The 25,829-nt window shown below is 31.9% G+C and overlaps 1 protein-coding gene and 1 long non-coding RNA gene across 2 annotated transcripts; both read left to right on the forward strand.

Moving 5' to 3' along the window:
• The first annotated feature begins 674 nt into the window (after positions 1 to 674).
• Positions 675 to 18,350, forward strand: LOC134690403 (uncharacterized). Its single transcript, XR_010101925.1, has 3 exons — positions 675 to 776; positions 16,869 to 16,956; positions 17,636 to 18,350. It is a non-coding gene; the product is annotated as an uncharacterized LOC134690403 (long non-coding RNA).
• Positions 18,351 to 20,792: 2,442 nt separating this feature from the next.
• LOC134690079 (beta,beta-carotene 15,15'-dioxygenase-like) lies at positions 20,793 to 25,321 on the forward strand. Its single transcript, XM_063550054.1, has 3 exons — positions 20,793 to 21,124; positions 21,625 to 21,635; positions 24,068 to 25,321. Exons 1-3 carry the CDS (start codon positions 20,947 to 20,949, stop codon positions 25,301 to 25,303), a joined length of 1,425 nt encoding a protein of 474 aa, XP_063406124.1. The 5' UTR covers positions 20,793 to 20,946; the 3' UTR covers positions 25,304 to 25,321.
• Positions 25,322 to 25,829: the final 508 nt, after the last annotated feature.

The following is a 25,829-nucleotide window of genomic DNA, read 5'->3' on the forward strand; positions in this document are numbered from 1 at the left end:
GGAAATTCTATTTCCTTCGAGGAAATTCTTTTTCCTTCGAGGAAATTCTTTTTCCTTTGAGGAAATTTGCAGCTTCAAATTTTCCTTCGAGGAAATTTGCAGCTTTAAATTTTCCTTTGAGGAAATACTTTTTCCTGTGAGGAAATTTGTAGCTTCAAATTTTCCTTGGAGGAAATACTTTTTCCTGTGAGGAAATTTTTGACAAACACTTTTCCTCAGAGGAAAATTCAAGACAACAAATTTCCTCTGAGGAAATAATTGTTCTTCAAATTTCCTCTAGGGAAATTTCTGAACATCAAATTTCCCTTAAGGAAATGTTTTTCCTCTATGGAAATCTCATAACAGTACAAACAGTATTAATATATTTTCTCCTAGACTGAATTATTGATACAAAAGATAATTAAAACCTTATTACTGTAATACAAATTTTCATGGTGAGTATTCAACATACAAAAACAAAAGGCTGACTGTTTAGCATGTTTAAGACAATACAATAATAAGCAAAACACTATGAATATCATACCATTTGTGATGTTATTAATATTGTGCTCATATTTGAATATTAAATAAAATAAACACTTTTCATGTCAAATTAACTTGTCTTCTGTTACAGCTGCTGTGTATTCGACACCCTACATAACAGTTCAGTGCATAAATAATTCAATTCACAAGACATCTTCCTTCAATTTGTTGAATAAATTTTGGCAACATGTTCTTCAAACATCTTCTTTGTATATTTGATATGATGGAGCCATGTACATGAATGGATAAAGCAGGTGTTTATTTCGACAACAAACATGACAAAGATACTAATTTTTTTCTTAATTTCTCCATAATCCATCAGTGAATATGAATGTAGGTTGTTACATTTTACACAATTGTGTTCTTTGATAGTACTCCATTTTGTTTAAAGCAATTTTGTAGGATTTTTTTTTATTTCTTTTTCCAGAAAAACACACAGTTGAGTTCATTTCACCAAGGACTTAAAATTCCCTGATTTCACATTAGTAATCCAACATGTCCAATTAGCACATTATGTAGAAAAGTATTAACAATTAAAAATTCCTCTTCAGTATAGACCTGCAGGACCTGTTGATGATCATAAAAACCAAGATATCTGACCTATAAATACACAAAATAAAAAAAATAAATGTTATAAATTGAGAAAAAACAGCAATATAAATAAGCTTATTTTATCATGTTTTAATGAACATTTTGAAAAACTTTCATTTGATATTCTTACTTGTCATGCTTATGAGTTCTCTTATTTCAGTGCTTTGTGTCCAAGATTTAATAAAGTTGAGCCACTTGCAATAGTTGTTATAGAATGTTCATATGTTGTGTTAATATTTGAACCACTGTCCTATATTATGGTCAGGTTGAGTGCTCACAGACATGAGGCCTAAATTAATATTTTGTTTGTTTCCGTAATCCCTATTCTGACAAGCCAGGTGTTGGTAGGTAGGTAGGTAAATAATTTTATTTTTCCCAAAAGCCTGAATATTATCGGATGATCCGGCAAGCCCGAAAAATCAGAAATGAATAAAATAATATTTGGCTTAGTTTTGACAATAAAATTTTATGAGTAGGGCCATTTTTGCAGGGTCGGTTGGGATTGGAGAAACAAACCATATTTTATATTAGGCCTGATTTTTTTTTATTAATTGTTATTGCCTTTGAACATGTTGAACTAAATTGGATTGTTTAAATCTTTATATGTTGAGATCTTTAATGAATGACCTATAAAGGAAGTGTTTTCTCATTATTGAAGGCAGGCCCATGATTGGCCTTTAATTTCTTGCATCCGCTTCATTGAACTCTGGTGGATAAGTCACTCGTTTACCATACCATATTTTCTTATTTTTATATGAGTCATCATTCAAAGGCAATTTCTTTTATTACTGTAATTCAGAAATTATCCAAACTTTTTAGTAATGTGAATAATGTGACTGGGTGAGTATCGCAAAAATAAGAAATCATATTTTGATAACAGAAACATATATATATATATATATATATATATCATGTAACTATATAGATCTTTATGCAGATTTTTTTTGTAATCACAATAAGTTGTCCATTCCCTGAAAAATCTGAATTTACAGTATATAGAATCTTACCATTTAGACCTTGTTGTATTCTGTTTATCTTGTTTTGCGCTCATTTCTATTGTAACTGTTTATATTTTTCATTATTTTTCTATTCTTGTCCTATAAAACATAAAAAGGGTAAAAACTATTATTAAACTTCAGTTTGTGTTTTTCTTTATATGCAGTTATATTTAAAAAGAATGGAATATTTGTGCTATTTCATTTCACAAACTTTTTGCCAGTCATGACTTTCAAAGACTTTCACCCTGGTCAATAGTTTAAAAAACAAACATTCCCATACTTTTTCTTTGTGTTCGTACTAATTTTTCATAAATTTGACAAAAAAGACATGGTGATTCAACTATTCTTCTATAATTTGTTTCGCTTGACTACGTTAAACTCTGAAATATTGTTAACAGTATAATCTGTATGTGTCTCACTCGTCAAAATTTCAAATTAATATATAAATAACCAATTAAAATGCTATGCATGGCTCAGCTTGATACAAACGTACATGTTGAACCTAGAACAGTTGGGGCAAGTATGGACACAACATTCAAGCTCGATACAACTCTGAATTTTAAATTTTTATTGTGATTCAATAGTTGATGGAGCATAAGTTTCTGACACAGAATGAATGTGGTCCAAGTACTTAAAAATTTTTAAATTGACAATTAACCTCTAAAATGGCCCAATATTCAAAATCTCAATACATGGTTAGATGCAGCATATCAACATGATCAAAGAACCCCAATAATTCATTTTTTGATGAAATCAAATAAAAAAGTTAAATTTTGGACCCTTAAGAATTCAATGTGGACCAATTTGATAACGGCCAAAATATAAAAAATCTTAACGAATGGTTAGATTCAGCATATCATAGAGCCCCATATAATCAATTTTTGTTGAAATCAAACAAAGTAAAATGTTGGACCCCGATTTGGACCAACTTGAAATTTGGGCCCATAATAGAAAAATCTAAGTAAATATTCAGATTCAGCATTTTAATCTGAACACCAAGAATTTAAATATTGTTAAAATCAAAATAAGTTTAATTTTGGACCCTTTGGACCTTAAGGTAGACCAATTTTAAAACAGGACCAAAAAACTAGGAATCTAAATACACAGTAAGATTTGGCATATCAAAGAACTCGAATAAATCAATTTTCTATAAAATCAAACAAAGTTTAATATTGGCCCCTAATTCATGTAATTCCTAAACTCTGAACAAAAACTCTGGTCACAAACCTTGTGTTTGAATTTCACAGATTTCTATTAACTTGTACTAAAGTAATTAAGCGGAAACTAAATGTCCTGGGACAACAACGACTACATGATAAAATTGAGAATGGAAAAAGGGAATGTGTTAAAGAGACAACAACCTGACCATAGATTCGAGGGTTGGAATCCTTTTCTTTTACCGACCAATGCATTTGAATGGGAGATATAGTTGGAACCCCTCTTTACTCATGGTTGGGACCCCCTTTGAAAATGTCTGGATTCGCCCCTGAGAAGCATTATAGAAAAATCTATAAAGCTTTAACTCAAAATAAGGATAATTTTATTTTTAAAGGGCAGGCACGGATCCAGAGGGGGGTTCAAGGGATTGGAACCCCCCTTTTTTTGGATTATCAATGCATTTGAATGGGGACAAGTAATTGGACCCCCCCCCTTCCCCTTTTGTCCTGGGTTAGAATCCCACCCCCACCCCTTTTTAAAATGACTGGATCCGCCCCTTAAGGGTCTATAATTAAGTTTGACAACATCAGACATACTACTTTAACAAAAATAAATGCCACATTTCATCCAATTTAATTTCATCCCTTACTTGCTATTTCATCCATAATATTTAAAGAAATATAAATTTGGGAGTAGTATGATTTTAATTTGCAAGTTATTAACTATCCAAACTAGAGACCTAATCATGCTAATAGAGTAGATATACTTGACTAATCTAAATCAAACTTTGGGTGACTGGGAACAAGATTTAAGGGAATAGATGACAGTTTACCTACAATGACCTAGTTTCATAGCAATAGCATACATTAATAAAGACTACATGGTCACTCTTATGTTTAAATTTTGGGTGTTCATTTTTTAATGTTTAAAGCTAGCAATTTCAACTACATACAAGTATCAAGATTTGATCCTACATTATTTAAATATTGAAAAAAATAGCTTTTTAAATTTGGATCTTATATAATTGTGTATGTCACATATAAGGAAAAAATATAGACAATTTAGACATAAAATGATAAACCAGATTATAGATTCAAATAATAGCTGTCCAAATGATTTTTGGAAAACAATTAAGAAACTAAAAAAGGAGAACTTCAAGGATCCTAGTTCTAACATACAACCTAAAGAATGGTTTAAATATTTTAATAAATTAATGAATATTGATTATGATAAAAATGTATGTAATGACAAGAAAGAGTATACTACTTTTAAAGATTGTAACACATGTACTAAGATGTTAAACAGTTCTATTACAACTGAGGAGGTGGTTATTGCAGCAAAATCTTTAAAGAATAATAAAGCAAGCGGTTCAGATTGTATTACGAATGAAATGTTACAAATATCTTGTTATATGAATATTGATGTGTATGTAAAATTGTTTAATCTTATTCTTAAGTCTGGTATCTACCCAACTTTATGGAGAAAAAATTTTATTAAGCCCATTTTCAAGGGTGGGTGTTTTAATGATCCATCTAATTATCGAGGTATAGCCCTTTCAAGTTGTTTGGGAAAATTTTTTCTAAAAGTTTTACATAACAGATTAGAAAAGTATCTTGAAGGAAATGAACTTATATGTCGTGAGCAAATTGGATTCAGAAAGGGAAGTCGAACAAGTGATCATGTTTTAACTCTAAAAACTATAATTGATAAAGCATTTAAATCATCAAAAAAGATATATGCCTGTTTCATTGATTTCAGGAAGGCATTTGATACTATTAATAGAGATGCCCTCTTTTACAAATTGTCTTATTACAACATAGATGGTCCCTTTTTTAGTATAATGAAAGATATGTATAAAGAGGTTTTGTACTCGGTAAAGATCTCGGAAGGTATCACTGATTTTTTTAATTCCTCAGTTGGGGTAAAACAAGGGTGTATTTTAAGCCCTACATTATTTTCTTTATATATTAATGATTTACCATCTATTTTTGACTCGACATGTGAACCACCCAAGTTAAATGATAATGATATATCATGTCTGTTATATGCTGATGATTTAGTTCTTATTTCTGAATCGGCTAATGGCTTACAAAAATGCCTTGACAAGCTTAGTTTATATTGCACTAGTTGGGATTTAACAGTAAATCTTGACAAAACCAAAGTTATGATTTTTAACAAATCAGGTAAAAAACTTATAAAAGACAAGTTTGTTTTTAGTGATAATATTTTGGAACACTGTACAGAATATAAATATTTGGGTATACTGTTTAAACCATCTGGTAGTTTTACAGAGGCAGTGAGACTTCTTTGTAAAAAAGCCTCAAAAGCTATATTTTGTATTAGAAAACTGTTATTTTCTGAAAATATCAATGTATTACCTCACTTAAAGCTTTTTGATGCTTGTGTTAAACCTATACTTCTTTATTGTAGCGAAGTTTGGTCTCTGTATATGATAAAAGATATTACAAATCTAGAGTCAAAATATTGGTCATTGGCTACCATCAAAGTCCAAATTAAATTTGCAAAAACTTTAATTGGAGTAAATAAATCAGCTGTCAATTTAGCAGTACTAGCTGAACTTGGTATGTATCCAGTTTTTATAGAAGCTTTAAAACTGTCAATTGGCTTCTGGTTGCATGTCATAAAATCTGATAAGAATTGTTTACTAAAAGATGTATATTGTTCCAACCTGCAATTAACCAATGGATTTGCTAAAAAGATTGAACAGTTACTTGCTACATTAAATTTTTCACATGTTTGGAAAAATCATGATACTATTTCAAAAAAGCGTTTATTATATGCAATTCATACCAAACTTAATGATAGATATCTTAATTATTGGAAAGAAAATATATTTTGTGATAATAAATCAGTACATGGTAATAAGCTGAGAACATATAGACAGCTTAAAGAAAATTATAAATTGGAAACCTATTTATTGTTAAATATAGACAGAAAAGTAATAGGGCATTTTGCTAAAATTCGTATTAGTAATAGTGTTCTTAGAATTGAACAAGGGCGTCACACTAAAACCCCTGTAGAAGAAAGAATTTGTCCTTTGTGTCTCTTAGAAGTAGAAGATGAATTTCATTTCACTTTAAAATGTACAAAATTAAATATAATTAGAGACCAACTGTTTTCCAGAATTAGTGAAATAGTTCCCTCTTTTTTCAATATGACTAATGAAGCAAGATTTAAATTTTTGTATACGTGTGTTGAGACTGATATAATTAGAATTATTGTTAAATTTATAAGCGACATGTACATTTCTAGAAATGCTCTATTAAGCACTAAATAACTTTGTGGTGCCCCCCCCCCCCCCCCCCCCCCCCCCCCCCCCCCCCCCCCCCCAATTAAAAGTTCTGGATCCACCCATCAACCTTTCACTCAGGTCATTGGTTGTCACACAAAATAAATGATACCAAATGTTCATATGAATATGTTTTTAGCCAGTGTAGGTGTAAGTCAGTCAGGAGGCAACCTAGTCCAAATAATTATGACGTCTTGAAAGGCCATTATATTTTTTTTCTTTAACGCCTTACATCAACGTCGAAGTAAGGCGTCAAAGAAAAAAAATAAAATAGCCTTTCAAGACGTCATAATTATTTGGACTAGAGCAGTAGAGGCAACCATTTGATTTGTAGGGTGAAAAATGTGATTAATCTTGCTTGGTAAACATGTGCTATAAATAAAAATTACCAATCCATTAAAAAATCCGTGAGCCCAATCTCATCCAGTGAAATAGATTATTGTCTGTTTTCGAAGTTATATGGAAGTAAGTTAGTAGTCCAGATAATTATGACGCATTGCAAGGCATTTTTTCTGAGGAGAAGTGTAGAATGCATATGGGGGAATGGAACCAATAAATTGATCGGATCCGAAATGTTCTTCCCAGTAAAGGAGCACCGATTATTTTGTAGGTAATTATTATTAGTGTCGGTGGTCTCACAAGTAAATCAGAGTGAATATCGCATGCACAGTAAGAGACAATTATCAACTTGTGTTTTATTCATTTTCTCGCAGTTATTTACGGTAAATCAGCTATATAGACATAGGAAGATGTGGTGTATGTATAAACTGATATGGCTTATGAACACAGAAGATAAGTCTATTCTCACTGCTGCATGTAAATTTATTTCGAAAAATTGTTAATTATGTGGCCTTCTTGTCTGCTTCAGACACGAGGAGGACTGTGTAAATACCACAGCTCCTTGAGTACCGCCCCTTGGTGTCTGTTGCAGTAGGGAAACCTACACTATTCTCAATACCTGTTTACTGCAGTATATGTTATTTGCTGTGAATATACATAAACTTTTTTCATTTGTGTTTGTTTTTCTGCATCAGATACGAGGAGGATTGTTAGAGCTTTTAAGATCACAATCCTAGAGCATCGTCCCTTGGTGTCTGTTGCAGCTAAACAATCATTTATTTTATATTTTATATTTATACATTTTCAGCAAAATATTATAAAATCAAGTGAGAAAAAAAAAAAAAAAAAAAAAAAAAAAAAAAAAGTGGGGTTTGCCACATCTCTGGAGTAGCAACTCTCAAATACTTTTTTTATTTAACAAATAATACCTGTATGACTATTTCAATAGTTTATTTTACAATGTTATGTAAAATACTGTATGTTGTATCAATCATATATGTTATGTGTATATGCCCCCCTGGGGACCTAATTTGGAAAATAAAATTTATCTTATCTTATCTTATCTTATCTTATATAACCCAAAACAGGTGTTCGGTTCTAGTATATATATATAGTGGCTATAGTCAGAGACATATATACACATATATGTCTCTGCTATAGTATATGACTTTTAAATAACAATTATCAATTATATCTGTATTCTGTGGCGGGTCGAAGGGGATGGAATCCGGGGTTGGACTCCCCTAGCTTTTTGTGAGCAATCAATGATAATCTCGAGAATCCTCTCAATTTCCTATAATACAAGGTGATAGGACGTTCCGTTGGAAAAGGATACAGGTCTGTGCATCAGGAAAAGTTTTAATATAGGAACCTTAAAAATATGTGAACAGGTCGGGAAAAACTCTCTTTTGACACTTAGGTAATGCACTGTTGCATTAAACACCAATCAAAACGCAAACAATATGGGAAAAGATAACATTTTAACCTACACAATATATGAATAAGGTATACACTTTTGAAATCTAAATTATATGAAAAGGGTGGGGTAACAGAAACCCAGCGGCAATGACACCCCTTATTTAATGGAGACATGTAGTTGGAACCCCCTTTATCATGGCTAGATCCGCCCATGATTTTACATGTAAATCAAGCCCCGGGTATTTGTTGGCATAACGGTAACCACGAAAAGGGGGGGGGGCTAATTAAAAGCACGAGGAATTATAAATATACAATTCAACAGGGGTAGAGTGCATGGAGGAATGGGAATTAAAATTGTCTCTTCACGATGATCGAAAAAAGTATCTTGCACGTTATATATATATATTCATCATCTTGTCTGAAACACTCTGAATAATGAGCTTCAAGGCGAAAACAAGGCATGTGAAATACTAATAACATACACTTCTTTTTTTATACGTTGTATGGACAAACCCATAAATCCCTTAAAAAAAATGTTTGATTCATGTCAAAAAAATTACAGCGCGGAAAGGTAACTTTAATTTAATATCAAACCTAATTTTTTGTTATATTTTTCAATAAATTTAAACATCTTAATTAGGCATGCGTGAGTTCCATTTCATGAAACCTACACAGATTTCTATAAAACAAATAAAAAAATTATAAATACAGTTTTTCAATTCTTTCCGGCATAGATTAAAAAAATAATCTTTATACGGGTTTGGTTGAATTATTTCACTTCATTATAATGATAAATCCTTTAGTTCTTAAATTTTTAATTAAAATGAATTTATCATTTTGTTATCTAACGATAAACTTTTTAAATTGAAGTGACATGGTCAGTAACCTAATTAGTTGCATGACTGATTACCATCTTACAGGTGACCCAGTAATTTTCCATATGACAGTAGCGTGTCGGGGTATTATATCGGGGTGTGTATAACTTATTTTCTGGGGAACATCCTGTCCACGTGTAGTACATTTTTACTTGGCATATATTGCAACAGATGACATTAAACAAATTTTCTTTGTAGCATCGGAGGCAATTTCATGTTCGACCACACAAAATATTTCACAAAAAAGATATGATAAAATCAAAAGAAAATATTTCATTAACAAATAAAGGTGGAATTGAGTAAACGGGGATTCGTTTTTTTTTAGCTTATTTTCAGTGGACAACAACAAATGGAAGTTTTTAACGACCTTGTGTGACCTGAAGTTGTTGATGTCATTTTGGTCTTTTGTCGATAGTTGTCTCATTGGCAATCATACCACATCTTTTTTTTAATATTGACTGGCTATATATACATGATATAATATATATAGCACTTGCACGGTCGGTCCAGTGGACATATTTCATACTAGATAACTTATGCAGTAATTCTTTTTATATATATGACAATAATTGTCCGATCTGATACACGTACCTATAATGTACAGAATTTTGAACAGCTTCAAATATATGGGGTCCGTAGAAACACCGCAAAGGACCTCCTAATTAGTGCACTAAGAACAAAAATGTGCACTAAGGACCTGATGGAATGATACAACTGTCACAAAGGATATGGCATATAGAAATAGACTTTGTAAAAGGAGAAGGTCCGGTAAGACACCTTTTTGGCCCCAAAATATAGCAGTTTTACAAAATTGTTAAAAGTAAACTTTTAGTTATTTTTTGGACAGTAGAATGCTTCTGCCACATAAATATGGGCTGTTTTTGACAATACATGGCACATATATCGGGTACTAGCACCATAAAGTCATGCTAAATGGCAAAAACCATCTGAAAAGTGACATTTGCCGGCATATTTGGTGGATTTTTCATATTTGAGCTTGAATCGAATCGTTTTTAATGACAAAATCAGAGAAAATCTTCCACATACACTAATAGAATCAAATAAAATAGTCACTTAAGTGTTTCAAAAGTGGTCAAAATCTTTCGTCAGATGAACCTGAAATTTGAGGCCAAAATCGGTGCTTACCGGACCTACTCCTTTCATAATTTTAAATTATATCTTTTCTATAATGTTTTCTCGACACGTGCCTCAAAAAGTTGATTGTCACCTTTAGTATAATCGGTAGAAATTCATGTTCGCTCAACCTTGAACCGTGAATAATCTGCTATAGTATACTGATTAAACATGAATTGTACCAGTCTAGTATATGGTATTACAAATTGTTCTCTATTTTTTTTCATTTGTTTGTTTCTGTCGTATTTATTCTATCTGCTATATTTTCTACTTCTAAAGTAATAGCGTATTTTCAACTCTTTTCAGTTTGGGAATTTTTCATCCTTTTAATTTTAAAAAGACAAATAATTGTGAACACTTCACGGAAAAGTGAGGATTGATATTTGGTTGCTTAACGTCCAGTTGCCAATACTTCATTCATTTTTCTAATGTCAGGAACTATGCCATTTATTAATATTTCGATTTGATCGTCACTGATGAGTCTTGTGTAGACGAAACGTGCGCCTGGCGTACTAAATTATAATCCTGGTACTTTTGATAACTATCACAGCAATGTTTTTAAACATGTTTAGGAAAGGAACATATTTCTGATTCGATGTTTATATACAAATTATAAATATGTATAGGTCGATGTTTAGTCCCTTCGATGTATTAGACTGTAAATATGACCAATTTATTTCTGACATCTTCTTCATTTTTAACTTTTGTGGATAGGTCTTTCATTGACAGCCACACCACATCTCCTTTCGCTTATTTTTGTTGTATATATTTATTCCATTATTTTTATTTGATGCCGAAAATAAGAATACGAAGTTATTTGTCAAATGCTATAAATAAGCGAAGTAAAACAACCGTTAATAATTATGTATATGAGCATTTATTTATTTCTATTTATAAAATATTTTAAATACAAGCAGACATACCATTTGTGACACCAATTTCATTTATTTCCAAATCTTAAAATCATACATTTCCGTTCTTTAGCGTCTCTTAATAATGGCAGAACGGGCTTAAGAGTCATATGATTAAGTTAACTGAATTATTTAGTTCTCACACATCATTAGCGGATTTAGGGGGTTCTTGTTTTAATGTTTACTTTAATTTAATTTGAATATCTAGCACTGAATAGGGTGACACGTTGTCGCTACACTTCTTTAAATATACACAAGTCATAATTACATTGGCCAGAGGGTAACTTGATAATTAGAGGACCAAAGGATTTAATTAAGACAATCCAAGGCTGCTATCTCTATATTTTATTATATATATATCTTTATTAGCCTCACTTAGAGTGATACAACAATTGCAAAAGTTATAAACGGGTAGATACGATCTGAAATCAAATAATTAAACTTATAGAATTAATACTTAAAAGTTTATTTAGAGTAACCATATGCCGGATGAACAAAAAGTGTGCCATTTATTGAAAAACATATGGTTTGGTATAACCAGAGACTGTCTCTGGTATAACAAGAAAACTTATCTATAGGGTTCTAAACATTTCTCACATAACCCCTCCCCCAAACCCCCACTTCAAGCTCTGGATCCGCGCCTGACCATAGTGCTTTTAAGGCTTATTACATTATAAAATAAAATGGTATTCATCTTCAATTGTTGAAATAAAGATGAATTGTTATAAAAAAAAGCATTGACACCAGTTTAAAGTTATCGTTCATAGAAGACAGTTATGATTTATTCTATAATTCTCTTTTTAAAACGTAAAATAATTTTACCTCTTGGAGTTTACTTATATTACTTCTGTAATCGGATTTTGAAGAACCCCATGGACACCACATACTCTCCAATGTCTTTCAAGGAATAATGATAGTATGTAAACTCATGTGTTGTTAGTAAGGAAATGAAATATCAAAAGCCTTTGTTTCTCAATTTGTATCTCAAAATAGAGTTCGTTAATTAAAAAACAAACTTGCATAGCAATTTCCTTAAAAACTAAATATATATAACAAAGGCAAAGTTTTAAAACACAAAATTTATTTTTTATTTTTCTTTCATAAACTTGAAAGTATACCACGCTAAACCGTTAGGTTAACAACCATTGATTACTCAAAAAGTAACGATCAAAAGACAATTGTTTATTGGATTAGGTTGATTGAACATGAAAATTCGGGAATCTGCAATAAACCGTTGGTCACGTGGCGAGTGGCACGCGTTTATTAAAAAGTCATTTCACTTCAAAATTACAAAATCTATTGATTCCTAACTTTATAGATTCATATCCTCTTATATTCATGCTCGCTGTGATCTTAAAACATCGTTTTAGTGTCCTTAATGCAAAAATTTTCTTCAGTCTTAGTGCACTAAGAAGTCTTTTGCGGTATTTCTACACACCGAAATATATGGCCTTATTTTTGGTAATATACCATATTAGTGTCACTAATGGCTTAACGTGTTACCAAATTAAAAAGAAGAAATAGGCTCAAAACCGCATTTTTAACTTTAGATTTTTTTCAATCCCAAAATAGAGAAGACTGAGGTCCGGTATACAGACTAATTAAAAAGTCCAGATGAGAAGTTTAACTTGCTTTTCTATTCCCGGCACTTTTAACTGTTTATTGACGCATGCCAAAAAAAAATGCAGTACCTAGTTACAGTTGCTTATTGACAAATTATCATCTTTCGATTAAATGATCTTAAATCTATATGGTCTTAATTTTAAAAGTTATAAAATCTAAATGTGAAGTGATCTAATATGTTCAATATTAATGAGTATTTTCGCTGTGAAATGAGTCAAACTCGGGGAGTCAAAGGTCGTCTAAAAGTATAAACATGTGTATTTGACCCGACTACTGACTACATATAGTAAACTATTCATTATTTTTTGTAAACGTGACACATGAAAGTCAAATTATGAGGGAGGGTAAGAGGGGTACTGATTCCGAAATCCCGAGCTTAAAAACACGAAATCCCGAAATCCCGGGATGAAAAACACTAAATCCCGAGGTTCCGAAATTTGAAAAAAGAAATATCGGATCACGAAAGGGTCAATCCCTAAATCCAGAGCTTAAAAACCCCCGATCCCGGAGTCCCCATAAAGGTCCTATATCCTCCCTCAAATTATTGTGCCGTGAAAACGCGAAATGAAGTTTAGCGGGACATCATGGACATGGGAAATTACAAAAATATCAGAATTGTTCACTTACATAGGCTAGTGTACGCGTGATGGCATCATGCGGGAATCTAAAAAATAAGTAGTAACTAAGCGGGATCCGTGAACAGAACCCCCAATGAGACCCCCATTAGTTGTGGCTTATTTTGGTCTTTTTAGTTCGTTTCTTTCCCCTACATTATTTGACCGTTTTTGTAAAACAACAGCACTCGAGGTCTGACAGTATTTTACCAAGAACATGAAGAAATGTACAAAATATTCAAAAAGAAGGCCTAGAAAAATTTAAATATTGGTATGCACACATACTCCCCTGTCAGCACAGACAATTATATTTTTGTAAACACGCCAAACTCGTTTCTAATATTTATTATAGAACTGAAAAGAAAATGGAAATGGAAATGGGGACTGTATTAAAGAGATAACAACATGACCAAAGAGCAGATAACAGCCATAGGTCACCAATGGGTCTTCATTGCAACGAGAAAATCCCACAACCTGAGACTGGGGTGGGGGGGGGGGGTGTCAAACTACATGTCCCCATTCAAATGCATTGATCGTGCAGTATAGAAAGGGGGATTCCAACATGTCCAACCCTCAGCCCTCGGGATCCGTGCCTGTGAGGCATGCTTTAGCTTGCTTTAGCTTGCCATTAAACAAAAATGTATACTAGTTGAGTGATAATGGACGTCATAATGGACGTCATACTAAACTCTCCAATACAAAAAAAGAAACTAAAATAAAAATCATACAAAGGTCACAAAGGCCATAACTTCTGGCTCCTGAATTAGAAAAAGTGCAAAATGCAGTGGGGATAAAAGTCTTTACTGTAAATTCGTGAAATTACAATTATATAAATCATCTCGCATCTTTGTGCATTTCTTGAAATTGGTCATACTAATAAATGCATGCAATATTTTCAGAAAATTTCAATATATAGGCTTTTAAAAGTCAATCTTGTGCATGATTATCAATGATTATACTCGCACAATTAACACATGTGGTTCTCAAAACTCAAAGGTGTCTATGCTATTTATGACAACTTTTTATACCCCCGCTTTCAAAAAAGGGGGGTATACTGTTTTACCTCTGTCTGTCAATCTGTCCGTCCGTCCATCAGTCCGTCCCCTGAATATTTTTCGTCGCATTTTTCTAAGGAACTACAATACAAGGATTTCTGAAATTTGGTTTCAGGGTTTATCTAAGTCATTTATACCGTGTGATGTGTTTTCAGATTGATCACTTGACAACTTCCTGTTTACTGAACACTTGTATGATTTTACACATGATAGCCAAGTTGAAAATTTTCGTCACATTTTTCTTAGGAACTACAATACAAAGATTTCTGAAATTTGGTTTCAGGATTTATATAAGTCAGCTATACCGTGTGATGTGTTTTCAGATTCATCACTCGACAACTTCCTGTTTACCGAACACTTGCATATTTTTACACTATTTATATTATCCACTTGCGACGGGGGTATCATCAGTGAGCAGTAGCTCGCAGTTTCATTTGTTAATCAAGTATAAATTTATAAAATATGTTTAGAACTATATGATTTTTAGGTTTTTAAGCATAGATATAGTAGGTCAGGATCTGCAAACTCTCACTGACTGACTGAGCACATAAATTCAACACTAGTTTTTTGGTGATGTTGGTGTTGCTAAGTGTTTTGTTTATTTTTTCTTTTCTGCATCTCATGTTTTGCCTTGGCATTGTCAGTTTCTCTTTCATTGCCTTAGGTTTTTTTTATGTTAAATAACAAGTCACAAAAGAGAAAAGACAAAAAAAAATATGTGAAAAAATGGCTTAGTTCAGTACATGTATATATTAAGGACAGAGATAACAAATAGCTAAATAAGAAAAAAGAAAAGTCCTTTTCTAAAGTCAATTGTCTGATAATCTAGAAGATAGCCTGATTTGGTCTAATTCTCCTGAATTCTAGCAGGTACTTTATTCCAACTTTTTTTATTCAAACAAACCATGTCTTAGATAGCCTTGGAATTAGAATACATTAATCATAAAATTTTCATAATACTTATGTGAATTATCTATTGATATAATCATGATAATTAAGCTCCTTTTTAATTTTTAGGGATTTTAAATTTATAATTAAAAGTTAGGGATTTTATTCATAAAAGGGGAGATTTTCAAGTACGTATACTATTAATAATGCTTTGAGCAATTTTCATGAAACTTGGTGAATTATTTTTGTATAACATAAACATGATAATTTTCCTTTTAATTTAAAAAAAAATCTGATTTATGTCATTGTACTATCATGACTTGGGATTAGGAGTCTCAAGAATGCTTTCACAAATTTTAATGAAACTTTGGTGAATTGTTTTTATATCTTGACATAAACACCCTTTTTATTATTATGACCCATAGTGGAGGGGACATAATGTTTAACACTTGATCGTTTGTCCGTCTGTCCCAAAGTTGTTTTTTGTTCTCTTACAGTACTTTAGTTTGCCTCAACCAAATTCAATTAAACTTTTACAAAAGCTTGTTATTGCAATACTCAGATCAAGTTTGAATTTTGGTGATGTCAGTGTTACTGTACTAGAGTATCAGAGTTATGCCCCTTTAGAAATGGGGAAAATATGCTGAATTTTTGGTTTCCTGTTCTCTAAACTTTAGTTTGTCTCAACCAAATGTTATGAAATCAATACACAACGCTTATCACCACAAAATACAGATTAAGTTTGAATTTTGGTAGTGTCTCTTTTACTAAATTCTATAGTTATGTTCTTTAAAAATGGAAAAAATTGTTTCGGCCTTCTAACTTAAGTTTCCCTCAACCAAATTTTATTAAACTTTAAAACAATACTTTTTATCACAATTTTAATCAGATCAATTTCAAATTTTGGTAGTAAAACTTTTACTGTTCTTCAGTTATGTTCCTTTAAAACTTTGAATAATATACAAGCTGGAGTATCATTCCCTATTTATCATGTATATTTTTTTATAAGATGCAGAGTTAAGGAATTTAAGTTGTTGCAAAGTTATTTAAAATTTGTCCATTTTCAAAAACTTTGAAAGGTTTTAGAAATGTATTTGTTAAAAAAAAGTGCAGCCTTAAACTTAAAGTCACTTGAGATATCTATCAATTGAGCCAAATTATATACATGTTTTAAGTCAATGAATACCACTGTTTGTTTATGTTTTGTTTCTTTTGGAGGGCGGGGGTCTTATTTGCACAGTGCTCATAGTTTTTTAGTCTATCAATAAAATTCATTTAAAGCTTAAAGACCAGCTATAAGGGCAAGAAGCTTATCAAGCACCCATGGTTTAGATTTTTATTAAACACACATTAATATACATATAAATGTACATTAAACAGAAAAAAAAATTGATGCAAGATGTCATTCAACTTTTACTCTTTTATGTATAGGACAAGAACTATAGAAGATACAGAGAAATAATATACAGCAGAAATGATAGGCGATGTAAAATTTGCAGAAGCCAACTAAACCTAAATGGTAAGGCACCTTTTAATTTTAAAAAGTTATTGAACTTGAAAGATGATTACTAGTATCATGATTACTATAAAAATTCAAAGATGTGGTATATTAAATATGAAAACTATGATGGCTTTGAGAAAGCAATTGTAGGCCTGTTACGACCTTCAATAATGAGAAAATCCATACCCTATACTATAGTCAAAGTAGGCAGCTATAAAAGACCTAAAGATGAAACATTGAAACAATCCAAACTGTAAAACTAATCATGCTAATTGCCTAGTTTATAACAAAAAATAAATATGACCGGTATGAAACAACAACAACAACCACTAAATTTTAGTGTCAGACTAAACTGACAAAAGCTTCAGGCTCTCAACTTTGGACAGGTAGAATAGGGATATGGCAAGGTTATATAAAAATAAGATGTGGTATGATTGCCAATAAGACAACTCTCCACCAGACAACCAATGATGTAAATTTCCTGCAAACACGGACTGGACTACTGTAAATCAACTAATTTTTCGTGAAAACTTTATTTGGCATTTTATACTTTCTAGTCTACATCGCAGTTATTTATTTTTCTTGAGTTCAAGTTTACTTAATGTATTTTAATAAGGAAAGATACACACGAAAAACATTTATTGCTGTTTCTCTCTCCATTTATAACATTTTATTTGTTTATTTTGTGTATTTATAGGTAATCAGACATCTTGGTTTTCATGATCAATAGGTCATTACTGAAGAGGAAACTTAAAGTTGAAATTTATTTACATAGTGCATAATTGGATTAATTTGAAATGGAATGTGTGCTTTCCTGCAAAAAAGAAATAGGAAATTTCAACATTATCACATGATAATGACCATATAAAACAAAATGGAGTTCTATCATAGATACACAAAAACACTATTGCATAAAAGCAACAACATATCTTAATCAAAAGAAAGGAGAATGCAGAACAAATACTATTTTGTTGTTGAAAAAAGGAACATCAGTTTTATCCACTCATTTACATTGCTCCCTCATATCAAATATACAGAAGAAGATCACTGAAGAACAATTTGCAAAAATGATTTCTCTTAGAATTGAAGGGAATTGATTAGTGAATGGAATAATGTATTCACTGAATTCTTACGTAGTGGATTGAATAACTGTACACAAGCTGAAACAGAAGAAATTCTAATTTAAAATAACACGAAAAGTGTTTATTTTATTATTTAATCTGCAAATATATAAACAAATTCTTTAGAACACCACAAATGATATAATGACATTCAAATTGGTTGCTTATTAATGTATCGCATTGAAACAATTACAAAGAAAACAGAAGCATTTGCTCCAAAAAAAAATTATAAATCTAAGTTAAATTTATATAAAAAGTATAAACAATACCTAGATCTAAATAGTCAGACTGTATTATTTTCAATGTCATCAAAATGTTGAGTCAAACATTTATTAAAGTTTTAAATATCATTTGCATCAATTATAGTCATGATAGTCTTGTAATAATTATATTCATACTGTTTGTATACATGGTGTAGTGAAGAAATGTTTAACAAGTAAAAATAAGGGAAAACATTTCCTTAAAGGAAATTTGATGTTCAAAAATTTCCTTAGAGGAAATTTGAAGAACAATGATTTCCTTAGAGGAAATTTGTTGTCTTGAATTTTCCTCTAAGGAAAAGTGTTTGTCAAAAATTTCCTCACAGGAAAAAGTATTTCCTCCAAGGAAAATGTGAAACTACAAATTTCCTCACAGGAAAAAGTATTTCCTCCAAGGAAAATTTGAAGCTGCAAATTTCCTCAAAGGAAAAAGAATTTCCTCTAAGGAAAAAGAATTTCCTCTAAGGAAAAAGAATTTCCTCAAAGGAAATAATTATGCAGCAAATTCCCTAAGGGAAATCTTTTTCCCTTGAGGAAAAAACAATTTCCCTCGAGGAAAAATCTTTTTCCTGCAGGGAAATTTGATTTCCCTTGAGGAAAAGTACTTTTCCTCTGAGGAAATTGTTGAAAAAAGGGGCATAACTTTTTCAACAGTGGTGCTAGAGCCAAAAAAATCCACCATTTTCTACATAAGAACATGTCTGTACAAAGTCAGGAATGTGACAGTTTGATTTTGCCATTTGGTTAGGGACTTTCCTTTTTGAATTGTCTCCGGAGTTCAGTATTTTTGAGATTTTACTTTTTATTTCTATACTTCATACTAAATGATAAGGTTGATTTTAGTAATGAAAATTTAGACGGATAAAAGTTCGATGCAGCTGACATCATTTAATTATAATTCCGTTAAGCTGTTATGCCAAAGAACGTTACTATGTAGATAATAAGACAAATATTGTTATCGATAATTAATTAATTGATTTCATTGATTAAACGTTCCATTCTGTTGCAAATGAATTTCCAATAAATGTTTTGTCTACTAAGATGTGGTTTGATTGCAAATGAGAAAAATTATCACCAGAGACCAAATGACATAGAAATTAACTATAGGCCAATGCATGGCCTTAAACATTGAGTAAAACCCATAACGCATAGTCAGCTATAAAAGGCCAAAAAATATAAATAGTTCAATAATGAATACAGTTTTTAAAATATGGGTGGGGGAGGGACACGTTTAAATCCATATAAAAATTAATAAGTAGATTTGTTTTGGTTGAAAATCCATTTTTCAAGATAGGTTTGAACTTGAGAGTTTCAAACTTATTAAAAATACAATTTAATTATTTAAAAGGAGAAGGAATTGCATCATCGTATAGAACCTAAACTGCCCGAGCTTGAGCATCAAATAATAATGATAAATGAAAATAACATTACTGGGATGGAGAGGTGTCTCATTGGCACGCATACCACATCTTCTTATATCATTTCACCTGTGACCTGTAAAAAAATCGGCGCAAATGAAAACAAAAATCGGCGCAAATGAAAGAAAAAATCGGCGCAAATGAAATGCAGATCGGCGCAAATGCAAAACGCCGATCAAATAACCAGTATTGCAAAAAGGGATTTGATGTTTAAAGATGTTTGATGTCTTAGATTACTGTATTTCATTTTATAATAGTGCAGGAATTTGAGCTTAATGTTGCGCTTAATTTACCAAGTATGCTATTAAATTATTTAATTAAATATTGAAGTACAAATAATTCCTTCTCTTTGGTATCCATGCGGTGTAGATTTTTAATTTTATCTTATGTCCACACATTTGTTATTTATTTCAAAAGAATGAATGTTACGATATAGTTGCTAAGTCCTGCTTTCATATTCCTGTACTCTTTCTGTCTGTCTGTCCGTCTCGAGTAATTCGATCGCATTTATAATTCAGGGGTTGAAGTCATAAAACTTTGCTCAGTGCTCGAAGCACAAAAATCATGCTCGAAACATCAAATCCAGTATTTTAATTAGTTGATTCTGGAGTCTGAGTACAAAAATTATGTTCGAAAGTTTTATGACCGCAAGGCGAGAGCTTCTAGATTTTTTTTATCAGTCTTCCGAATTCCTTATTTTCCACAACTTTGACCTGGATTAACCTGAAACCTAATCTAATTGTTCTCTCCGTCAAGACAGGTAATAAGGTCATAACATAGGGAAACCATAAGAGATTTTAACCTTTGTTAATAAGCCAGGTTTTTAATTTTTACAACATAATCTAACATAATCCCATTGTTTTCACAATAACTCAAACATGAATTTCTCAATAGATAACCTTGAAAATTAAAAAAGTAGGAAAATCCAGAATAAACCTTTTCTTTGATCATCTTCTATATAAACATCGTCTAATTTGTGCTTGCGTTGTTATGTAACATTGCACAATATAACAATAGATAGTCTGACTAGTGGTTACATCGTGTGTATGGTTATATTCTTAACTGGAGACCCGCTGATTGATACTTCGACAGTTCTGTGTAGATTGGAGTGACACAACAGCAGGGTCCAGTTTAGGTTATATTCTTGTCATACCTCTAACCAAGGAGGTTATATAAATTTAACCATCTTGTACTAGTCTTTGTTCTAAAATGAGAACTACTCGATGTCAGTTCATCTCAACACTTGTGTCTGTGTTTATAGTTTCAAGCTCACAGGAAAAAGATCCGTCTGGATTTAGAGATTTTTTCAGGACAAATTTTGAAGAATTTGACAACAAACCTTTGAGATTTTCTCATCCTGTTCCTAGTTGGCTAAAGTTGAAAACTGGTAAGTAAAGATTAAAAATAAACGCTTGTGACGGGATTGTCTCCCTTAGAAAATCTGGTAGATACAATTTTCTTAGTCAGCCGTAAGCGGTTAAGCTAAGGAAGTACTTCTATAGCTCAGTCGGTTAACGAGGTCTTGGGTTCGAGTCCTGGTTGAAAAAGCAATTTTTTTAATGAATTCATGCAGTCTCCGGTTACACACTATTAAGTTACAATTCCTTATTCACTTGAGGAAAGTTTATATTGTTTTTTTCGTTTTGAATATTTGCTACTTAAACTTTTTTTATTGCAACAATAAAGCGAAATTGAGAAATTTAAAAACTCAGATATATGTGCATAAGGCAAAAAGTAGAGTTATGTGTCAGCAATCTTATTCATGTTGAATTTGAATTTACGTTTTAAAATAGTTAACATAGAACTAAGAAGATGTGGTATGAGTCCTAATGAGACAACTCTCCATCCAAGTCAACATGTGTTAAAAGTACGCTGATCTTTTTTTAGCAGTAACTGTTGTAAGTTATACAAGATTGCATAATTGCTTATATAAATATTAGAAAAGCAATTATGCAATCTTGTATAACTATTTCTTGCATTTTGTATTTTTGAAGTACATAGTTATAGGAAGATGTGGTGTGAGTACCAATGAGACAACTCTCCATCCAAATAACAATTTAAAAAGTAAACCATTATAGGTTATAGTACGGCCTTCAACACGGAGCCTTGGCTCACACCGAACAACAAGCTATAAAGGGCCCCAAAATTACTAGTGTAAAACCATTCAAACGGGAAAACCAACGGTCTAATCTATATAAACAAAACGAGAAACGAGAAACACGTATATATTACATAAACAAACGAGAACTACTTTACATCAGATTCCTGACAGGTGCAAACATTTGCAGCGGGATTAAACGTTTTAATGGATCCAAACCTTCTCCCTTTTTCTGAAACAATAGCATAACATCACAACATAGAAAAACACACGATAAAATATCAATTGGCAGACTTAACTCAATCAAAAAACGTATTTATATTAAAGACATTGAGAAGAAAAACACGTGAAATGTTCAAAAATGGGAGGAATCTTTACAGTCACATTTCTGAATTCACAATAATTTGTCGACACCTCCGCCAAAATTAGAAAAATGTAGAGCACATGAAGGAACCAATTATACTCTAACAAAATTTCAAAATAAAAATAGTATTTGACGTCACAAATTCAGGAATATTTTACTCTTAGAGAATTTGCTTTACTGAAAAAAATGCATTTGCGAGTAAATGCTAAGAGAGTTTATTCCTAATAGAGTAACTTTCTAATCCCGATACCTTTGACAACCAAGTGCATACGTGCGTTTTCCAAAAACATAAAAGAAGGTATATTCGTTCCTGTTCTGTTATTTCCCTATCCTCTGATATACCTTGATTTTTCAGTCAAAATTTGGTAAACTAATTTTAGTTCCAAGTAAGACCTGTATTTTAGTAGGGATAAGCAAGTTATTGTCATGACAATAGTAAAACAATATTCAGGACCAAACACAATGACACTGGCACAAATCTATATTCTATAATCTACCACAGGAATTGATTACCTTAGCCTTATTTGAGAAAAAGGTCATCGATGCTCTTCAATATCTGTGTCATTTGGTCTCTCATGGAGAGTTGTCTTATTCAGTTTAGCAATCATACCACATCTTCTTTTTCTATATATATATATATCTTCAACTCCGTACTGTATTTGATATTTTAAACATTTTTGAATTGAGCTGCATTGATGAGTCTTTTGTAGACGAAACGCGCGTCTGGCGTACTCAATAAGCCTAGCATCTATGATAGGTTTATATCCATGTGTATATCTACAAAATTTATCAAAATGTATAATGATGACTGTTGCGGCGCGTTACGTTTGCGCGGATTGGTCCTACATTTGCGCGAAAAAAAGCATTAAGTTTGCGCGATATTTACCTTTTGAAAACTTTACTACATTTGCGCGTATTTATACAAAATATATGAAAAATAAATCTATAACTTTTGTATAAAAAAACAATGGGCCAGAGTCTTTTCATGGCCATTACAATGCACAGTTTTACGCAACTCATCAAGCCATGTACAATTTCATTGAGATTATAATACAAGTTCAGCAACTACTTACATTTAAATTAAAGGCAGCGATAACTAAGCCCTTTTAAAACGCACAAACAAAGAGAAAATTCAGTTTACCGTTCAGCAATTTCTGAAATTTCAAAATGGTGAAATTCCCTTCAATGCTCTCTCAAATCGCTAGTATACAAGTTCCAGTCAATGAGTGATCTATAGATGATTCCTGTATACATGTAGATATCATTGGCATGAGTGCGTTTTATTCATGCATATATACTGTTCTTTGCATGTTTTTTTCCATGATAGTCGCTGCATTTTATTCAAAACTTTTCGTTTACACTTGTTTTATCTATTTTTATCAATAAAATGTGGTATGATCACCAATTTATGTTCAAAACAATAATCGAAAAACAAATGTCAGGTAAAAAAACCTCAGGTAAACTACAGGTAAATTCGCGCAAACGTAATACCATTTCTCCGCGCAAATGTCATTTTAAAATTCGAGCAAATGTAGGTCGCCCGACTTTTGTCTATAAAGTTAATTTTATCTAAAACAGGAAAGAGAATTATTGTTTCGCTCTAATAACTGCATATCACGATATGATATATATTATTAGTGTATTCTGGTTGTCTGTCATATCATTATTTTTTTTAGATTTTAGCGTTTATATAACGAATTTTCAACGGTGTTTTCAAATGCAGTGTATCTCAGGATTGCTGATATAAGATATATAATTACCATGGGCATGGTGCCGTTTGTGTAAATTTAATCCTTTTTTCTTTACTTTCAGATTCGAAATGGAGGTGCATGGTGTTATACAGTTAATTTTTCTTTCTTTACTTTCAGATTCGAAATGGAGGTGAACGGTTCGAAGTTGGAGAACGTTCATTCATGCACGCGTTTGATGCTTTGGCAAAACTTCACAGTTTCACGTTTCATGGAAATGGAACGGTAGCAATGTCTGCAAGATTTCTTAGAACAACCTACTTTAATGAATCGATTGCTGCGAATACAATCGCTCCGTATGCTCAATTCGGGCCACTTAATCCACGTTTTGATATGTTCGAGAAAATGGAGGCCCTTGCTAACCAGATTGACAATTTGAATGTAAATATTTACAGAATACGCAACGCAAAGAAAGGTAATTTCGAGTACATGACAGTAAATGACGTATGGGAAGTTTACCAAGTGTCAGATCGTTCCTTGAAAACTTTGAAGCTAATTTCACCACCAACCAGTGTGAAAACACATCTTTATTTGCCAATACTTTCTTCTGCTCATCCTGTGAAGGAATTTAGCAGGCAAACGTACCTTACATTCTTAATGAGTGTACCTGAATTGCCATTTCTCAAGAGTTTTGTAACATTATATCGGATGTCATCAATAGGGGACAGAGAAAAGATTGTCACGTGGTATTTAGAAGCACCAACGTACATGCATTCATTTTCTGTTACCAAAAACTATGCAATTTTTATTGGCCAACCTGTCTCAATAAACGTATGGAAAATGTTTAAAAAAGGAAATATAGTCGAAGCTATGGAATATCGGTATAACGATCCGACATATATTTATGTTGTTAGTTTAAGATCGAAAAAGATAACAACGTTAAAGTATGACAAATTCGTGTCCTATTTTCACCACATAAATGCGTATGAACAGAGAAAACATAAAATTATTGTAGATATTTGCACTCAAAATTCTTCAAACATGCACACAATGGAAATGCCTTATATACGTTCTCCAACACTTAGGAACAAGGTTCCACTGTATTATGGTATAAAGCGATTTGTCATCGATCTCAATTACGATAAATGGGCTTTAGTTAAGAAAGATGTGTGTGGACATGGAGTCGATTTATCTTGGACAATCGATAATCACTACCCATCGGAACCTTGGTTTGTGCCTACCCAAAATGGAAAGAAGGAAGACGACGGTATTTTAATGACACATGTATTTGATGGCATACGGAAAGAAAGTTATCTTGTTTTGATTAATGCCGTCACTATGAAAACAATAAGCAAGGCAAACTTACCAACTAATGTGCCTTTCAGTACTCACGGCAGGTTCTTTCCTGACGAATAAGTAAAATGCTGTCTTATTGAAAAAAAATGTTGGTAGGCATATACTTTTGTTCAGCTCGAAGAATTAAAAAAAAATGCCTGTATATCCCCTTCTTTTTATTTTCTCAAGACAGTGTCATACAGTATGCAACCTTATAGGTCGGTAATTTGTTGAAATTTGTTTTTCTCAACATTCGATGCAATTTTAAAAATGAATCAAAACTTGTCCAAATTATTGAGTTGAAGTTTGGTTGTTATTTGATAACAAACTTAATCTGATGTACAGTAGTTGTCGTTTGTTTATGTAATATATACGTGTTTCTCGTTTCTCGTTTTGTTTATATAGATTAGACCGTTGGTTTTCCCGTTTGAATGGTTTTACACTAGTTATTTTGGGGCCCTTTATAGCTTGTTGTTCGGTGTGAGCCAATGCTCCGTGTTGAAGGCCGTACTTTAACCTATAATGGTTTACTTTTTAAATTGTTACTTGGATGGAGAGTTGTCTCATTGGCACTCACACCACATCTTCCTATTGATTATTCCCGCCA

The sequence above is a fragment of the Mytilus trossulus genome, chromosome 11 (assembly GCF_036588685.1).
Source record: "Mytilus trossulus isolate FHL-02 chromosome 11, PNRI_Mtr1.1.1.hap1, whole genome shotgun sequence".
In the NCBI taxonomy this organism is placed as follows: domain Eukaryota; kingdom Metazoa; phylum Mollusca; class Bivalvia; order Mytilida; family Mytilidae; genus Mytilus; species Mytilus trossulus.

What these genes read in the sequence shown, in the direction of transcription:
- LOC134690079 (XM_063550054.1), top strand. Translation starts at nt 20,947, where the DNA reads ATGAGAACTACTCGATGTCAGTTCATCTCAACACTTGTGTCTGTGTTT.